Source organism: Triticum dicoccoides, chromosome 2A, assembly GCF_002162155.2.
Source record: "Triticum dicoccoides isolate Atlit2015 ecotype Zavitan chromosome 2A, WEW_v2.0, whole genome shotgun sequence".
Lineage (NCBI taxonomy): Eukaryota > Viridiplantae > Streptophyta > Magnoliopsida > Poales > Poaceae > Triticum > Triticum dicoccoides.
Window position 1 is genome coordinate 490,854,516 of NC_041382.1, and position 6,944 is coordinate 490,861,459.

Below are 6,944 nucleotides of genomic sequence, written 5' to 3' on the forward strand. Positions count from 1 at the left end.
AAGGGTACATGAAGTGTACAAATACAATATACAAGGTATACACAGAAAAAAGAAAAAAGGAAACACAGCACAAACCAAAACCAAACTTGTGAACCCACATGACCTAAATATAGCAGCCATATACTGGATGCACGCATCAAGCTGGATCTAGAGAATCACGAAGGTTACACCATATCCACATGCGTTTTTCCTTTGCCGCTCAATTTCGTGCCCCCCCTTTCATTTCCTGCGAACAGCAGGATGCGAGGATCACATGTTAAATGCACTAAGAGTCAAAACCTTTGCATGGAAAATTTTAAGAAGAGCTTTAGCTTCAGGGCTTAGGGGATCCAGGTATTCTACTCACATTAAAAAGGAATGTTGCAGATGCGGTGAGACGGAGACAAACTTGTATCTTTTCTTTACTTGCAATTTCACTAGAGCTATTTGGTTCCTATTTGGTCTTAAGTCTGATGAGTTCAATCATAACTTATATCCTTCTGATGTGATTCAAAGGATTTTATCTTCTCATCATGCTGACTTAGATCTGGATACCAGTTTCACGTTGCTTTGGAATATTTGGAAAGCGAGGAATGATCTTCTTTTTAATAAGAAAAAATGGAGTATTATGCAGGTTATATATGCTACAAACGCTATGCTAAATGCGGAGCTAATGGACGAGAAGGCGGCGGCTCACATCAACCCTGCAAACAATAATATTTCTCCTTTTCACGTTCAAAATATACAGTTCCAAATGCAGGTCTTTTGGCGTACAGTGATGCTGCGTACAATCCGGAAATTGCAAAAGAAGAAGCTGATCTTGGAGTTTTTCTTAGAAATGTTAGTAACAACCATACTGTATTTGTTCAAGCTGCTGCAAAAAATGTTTGCTCTGTTTTGCAGGCTGAAGCTATTGGATTATCACTGTCGGCTGAGGTGGTTAAAGCTCTAGGATGAAATACTGCTATTTTCTTATCTGATTGCAGGAATCTTGTCCAGGTGGCTAAAGCAAGAAACCTTTTAGAGAGTCCAGGAGATTGGAGGATAAGACCTATGCTTGCTGAATTTCTTAATCACACTTCTTTTCTTTCATCATGTGAAGTCAGGTATACCTAGGAATGGGAATGTCATTGCTCATTCCCTAGCTAAGAAAGCTTTTATGCAAAGAGCTGTCTCTAGTTCTTCAATCTTATGCAGCAAATCTTCTGAATGTAAAGCTCAACAAGCTTTAAACTCTATCTCCTTTCCTTTTGAAAAGTTGATCTCTATACACTGTTTGGGTTGCAAATAAATAAAATCAAGGGCACTCTTTGAGGGCCAAAAAAAAAACATGTTAAATGCACCGAAACAAGCCCAAAGGCACAGCAGGAGCGGTGCAGAAGAAACACTGAATCGGCCACACTACTCCTGGACCTGGTAAAAGGAAAAGAAAGGGACTCGTCCATCCATGCCCGTGGACCAGAGCAGCCCGCGGCGCACGCTGTCGGCTCAAACCGGGCACCGGCGTGGGAAGTTGCTCCGCCAGGAAGCAACCGAATGAATTTCCGCTCGTGGCTTAATTTTCATTTCCTTTGCGTCCCCATCAGCCGCGTGCCCCGTTCACTTCACACGCCTCTTCCGACGCAGGCCGTAGAGTCCGCGTGTGCCCATTCCCACTCGTCTCGAGCTGTTGGAGTGGTTGGCACCACACGCGGCGCCCGATTAGTGGAGGTTCCATCTCATTATTTCCTTCGACCACCTAGTAAATCAAATTGGTTAGTGGTGCCGACGGAGACGGAGGGTGGGTCGGTCGCTTTCTCGCCGATCGCCATCTTTTCGCGCGTTCCGACCTGCGCTGCCGAGCAATGAGACTTAATTTGAGAGACGCGCGGCGACGACGACATGGGTCGTGAGCTCATGCAGCGGTAGCTCCACACCGGCGACCAGTAGCCCGCAGTTCTCGTTTTTTTCTATATATATTAGGCCTCGCGCTCCCGATCGAACGTAACAACTCCGCTCATTGCCCATAGGCCATAGCCACGCCAGACGAGCGCCTCCATACCCCCTCTACTCTACGTGCTCGAGCTTGGGATCGAGCATGTCGTCGAGAGCGCCGCCGGTGGAGCTCGACTTCCTCGGCCTCCGCGCCGCTGCCCCCAGCGAACAACACGGCAAGAGCACCGGCTCCTCCTCCGCCTTGTCGTCCATCCGAGGTCCGAAACTCCGAATGTCAGATTATTCTAGTTTATCCCTGCCTCTTGTGTGTCTGTGTATGCGCGCGCGAATGCTGACTGGAACTGCATGGATGCGTGCGGGCAGGGATGGAGACGAGCGCTATAGCGAGGATAGACCCCCAGCTGCTGCGCCGTGTCGTCGTCGCCCGCTCGCCGGCGACCACGGAAGAGCCGCCAGCGGCTCCCAGTCCCATGACGGTCTTCTACAACGGCTCCGTTGCCATCTTCGATGTCTCCCACCACAAGGTGATTATCAATCTCCGCGCCTGTAGCTTCATTTGCATATTACTCTTCTCTTCGTTAGACTCTCAACTTCGACCATCTGATAAGACAGTTTGTTACTAGTATATTTAGATGCATACATTCGGTACGCATGTAAACTGTTCAAAACAATAATTGTTGTTGTTCAGATGTACCTTAAAGCACTTAGTCCGATGTCAGATTTCCAAAAATGAACTTACATATTTCTTTTGATTAGAGAGAATTAAGGTATGCATATAAAAGTAAGCAGATGCAGGAGATGTATATTATCAAATTCATATACTAATGTTGCCTTCGACATCTTACCAAATATTTTGACAGGCAGAGGCTATAATGCAGATGGCGAGGGACGTAAAGATGGCAGAAAGGCGCGACCTTGGCAACAATACGCCTGTTGGAAATTCAAGCAGAGGTTTGTTTAAATAAGGGTCCCGATAACTGCCATACGTGTGGTGTATCAGGTAGTTGTGTCACACGCCTCGTGTGGCATGAACAGCAACCAGCTCACACATCTACGTGTGGGCAAAACAACTAATGCCCACACACATCTTTTTTTCCCTCCTAAACCCTCTCATACGCGCGCGTGTGGACGAAGTTGATAACGCCCACACGCCCGTATGTCAGGCCTCATACCCTTCTGGTCCCGCACGCGACGCGTGACGCCCACCGCGCGCTCATAGTTGCCATGGTCCAGACCCTCGTTCATGTTCGTTTATCTGCAGTTGCCATGTCGCTGAACTACGGTTGCCATGTCGGACAACTGTAGTTGCCATGGTTGCTCAACTGCAGTTGCCATGTATGGTCTGATCTAATGTAGTTGTCATGATTTCATAACTTTAGGAGTTGCCACATATTAACACTAAGCAGTTGAGAGAGTTGCCATGTGCTCACAAGCATGCTAGGGCAGTTGCCATCTAAAAAAGAAGAGTTGTCATCTGCTTACGTGCACGTTAGGGCAGTTGCCATGTACGTGCACGTTGGGGCAGTTGTCATGTACCATGCAAAAACACATGGCAACTCGGTAAAAGACAGTTGCCATCTGCTTACGTGCACACTAGGCAGTTGCCGTGTATCCTGCAAAAACACATGACAACTCGGGTAAAAAAGAGTTGCCACCTGCTTATAAAGCACACTAGAGACAGTTGCCATGTGCGCTGCAAAAACACATGGCAACTAGCAGCTTACGTGTGGGAGAGGAGACGGGCGTGTGGGCGAGATGGCAAATGCCCACACACCAGCCCTTGTGCATGACTGAAAACTGGTGTGTGGGTGAACTGCTAAACGCCCAAACACCGGCCCCTCCGTGTGGTAAAACGGATGTGTGGAACTATGTCACACACCACACACACGCCTTGTCCTACGTGGCACAAAAAATCAGCCAGATTATGTCAAGATTCGTGCATATAGTACTGGACGGTGATGGATGCGTGTGGTCGAGATGGTCAACGCCCACACGTATGGGCGTTAACATTTCCGTTAAATAATAACTCATCATGAGTAAACAAAAAATTGTAATAAGTAAAAAAGAAAAAGAGTTCGTTGGACACTTGATAAAGTCGTTGCTTACAATTATAATATTCATGTTTGCAGACATACCACTGGCAAGAACAAAATCGTTGCAGCAGTTCCTCGTGAAGCGTAAAGAGAGGTAAATACATACAACTGTATATATTGGAATTATGTTTTAGCCAAATAATATCAATTTGTCGATGGAACAAAACCATAAGTTAAAAGTAGTACTCTCTCCATTTCTAAATATAAATCTTTGTAGAGATTTCACTAGATGAACTACATACGGAACAAAATGAATGAATCTACACTTAAAATGCATCTATATACATCTGTATGTGGTTTATGGTGAAATCTCTATAAAGACTTATACTTCCTCCATTCCACAATGTAGTGCTTTCTCTATCCACGTGCTTCAACTTTGACCGTAAATTTAACTGTGAAGACCGATTGCGGCGGGAGCAAAAATTATATCATGAATTCGTATTCGAATGAAGTTTTCAATTATATAATTTTTTCTCCCGCCGCAGTTGGTCTCGTTGGTTAAATTTATAGTCAAAGTTGGACCTCGGAAAGCGCGGCGCACTATATTTTAGAATGGAGGAAGTATTTAGGAACGGAGGAAGTAGTAGTTTCTTGTTTTTGAAAGCAAAAGAAAAAACTATGGCATATATTTTTTCGTAGTACGTGCAATTGACGTTGATATTTATTAGAGAGAAAAAATGATACTGATATTAGGTAGGATATCAGGACTAGTTGCTCTCTTTGAACATTCCACGTGGAGAGAGAAAAATGTTGAAACCGTGTGGTTCCTTGAACGATCTTGATGGATCGGAGACCACGTTTTTGGTGCGATCGACAGCGGTCGTAATGAACCTAGCAGCATGCGCATACATAGTTGACTGACGGTGACATCTGTATCGACATCGATGACCGATTTGATGGACCGACACCTACCAAATCAAACACCACGATTGATCTGCTCACCCAAATCGAGCAAAGCAGGATTTGGTTCGATCGTGTGTATGTATGCATGCACGCAGTATCATCTTTGCCTTCTTCTGCTCAGAACAAGTCAAAAGCTGTAGTATTACGTACGACTCCAAATCTTTTGGGTTGTACGTATACGTGTTGACCTAGCTAATTCGCCACCTAACTCATCAGGCGTGCGGTTGTTTAAACGTGCAGGTTGACCCGCATGGGTCCGTACCATCCCGGCGCCACCACCGTCAGCGGCAACTCTCTTGGTGTGAAGAAGGAAGCGGAAGCAGCCTAGCTAGCTTCTGGGCTTAACTGATTAGCTTGATGTTCATTTGGTACTCTTGGTTATTGATTATAGGTTCCGATGATTATCAGTGTATATTCATGTGTGTGGAAATGGAACCACGAGTAGTAGCACTAGTATAGATACGTGCAATAGAATTTGGTGGCGGTGGCTTAAGTTTGGTCAATGCGCTCTTTTTTACAGATGATTAATTTTGCATGCACTCATGCAAATGTATGTATGTAATATATGTATGTAACACTGTTTTATATAAGGGGTAGATCATTTGTATCGTTATACTCGCAAAAAAAAAAGATCATTTGTATCAATATAACTGTTCTGCCATATACCATTTCTTCAGGGGTTGCAACCCTCTACGGCCGTTCAGCGATATCCTCTACTTGTCTTTTTTTGTTTGCAGGGTTAAAGGAATTTCATTGCTCAACCTGAAGGAAGTTTCTCCAAATAAAGTTGGGTACATTAGCAAGTTAAGCTCGGTTGCGTCCTCGCTTAAAGAGGTGATGAAAGAATTAAAACAATGGAGCATGGTGAAATTTGGAATTGTTTTAAAGAAGATAGAGTCACTGCGTAATAACCTCGCCAAGTTACAGCTAGCAGGTGCGGACCGGGCACATATTCGCACTAAAATGAATCAGCTTGATGAGTTGTTATACAGAGAGGAAATGCTTTGGCTTCAACGCTCCCGTATTACTTGGTTGAAGGAGGAAGAAAGAAACACCAAATATCTGCACCGACGTGCAGTCTGGCGTGCCCGCCGCAACCATATCCAATGTTTGTTGAAGGAGGACGGCTCGTGGAGCAATGTCCCAAGTGACATGGAGAGAATGGCCAACTCTTATTTCAAGGAGATCTTCACAATGGACCCAACACTTACTCCGGATGTGGTCCTGGATTGTATCACGCCGCGGGTTACAACCGCAATGAACGATTCACTTTGCAAGCCTTATACGGATGAGGAGATATCTAATGCCCTGTTCCCGATTGGTCCCTGAAGGCCCCGCGCTGTGATGGTTTCCCCGCTCGTTTCTATTAGCGGAATTGGACGGTTCTTAAAACTAAGATCATTGTTGCAGTTCAGGACTTTTTTATCACGGGGATTATGCCCGATGGTGTTAATGATACAACAATTGTTCTCATCCCTAAAGTTCCTCATCCAAAGGAACTAAAGGATTTTCGCCCAATCAGCTTGTGTAATGTGGTATACAAGATTGTTTCCAAGTGCATGGTGAACAGGTTGAGGCCCCTCCTCACGGACCTCATTTCTGAAAACCAAAGTGCATTCATTTCAGGGAGACTTATATCGGATAATTCTATCATTGCTTTCGAATGTATTCATCATATTCAGTCGATTAAGCATAATTCACCAAGCTTATGTGCCTACAAGCTGGAATTATCAAAAGCCTATGATCGTGTTGATTGGGAATTCTTGGAGAAGGCACTGGCCAAATGGGGTTTTTCTCAGCAATGGGTTTCTCGCATAATGGCTTGTGTCACTTCGGTGAAATATTCAGTGGAGTTCAATGGAAAGTTGTTGGAGCTTTTCTTCCCCTCGAGGGGGCTCCGCCAAGGTGACCCGTTATCCCCCTTTCTCTTTCTCTTCGTAGCTGACGCTCTATCTTCCTTGATCAAGAAAGCTATGGGGGAGGAGGGCCTCAAAGGGGTGAAAAATTACAGAACCACCCCGGAAATATCTCATC

At 45.0% G+C, this 6,944-nt stretch overlaps 1 protein-coding gene across 1 annotated transcript; it reads left to right on the forward strand.

Annotated features, from left to right (window-relative positions):
* The first annotated feature begins 1,784 nt into the window (after positions 1-1,784).
* On the forward strand, positions 1,785-5,523 carry LOC119354995 (protein TIFY 9-like). The gene is made up of 5 exons (XM_037621763.1): positions 1,785-2,171; positions 2,278-2,438; positions 2,775-2,865; positions 4,044-4,101; positions 5,151-5,523. Exons 1-5 carry the CDS (start codon positions 2,057-2,059, stop codon positions 5,236-5,238), a joined length of 513 nt encoding a protein of 170 aa, XP_037477660.1. The 5' UTR covers positions 1,785-2,056; the 3' UTR covers positions 5,239-5,523.
* Positions 5,524-6,944: the final 1,421 nt, after the last annotated feature.

Excerpts from the sequence above, each read along its gene's own strand:
- LOC119354995 (XM_037621763.1), top strand. The coding sequence starts at position 2,057 with ATGTCGTCGAGAGCGCCGCCGGTGGAGCTCGACTTCCTCGGCCTCCGC. Across the intron at positions 2,172-2,277 it reads CGCCTTGTCGTCCATCCGAG|GGATGGAGACGAGCGCTATA; the intron begins GTCCGAAACTCC and ends GCGTGCGGGCAG. Across the intron at positions 4,102-5,150 it reads CTCGTGAAGCGTAAAGAGAG|GTTGACCCGCATGGGTCCGT; the intron begins GTAAATACATAC and ends TTAAACGTGCAG.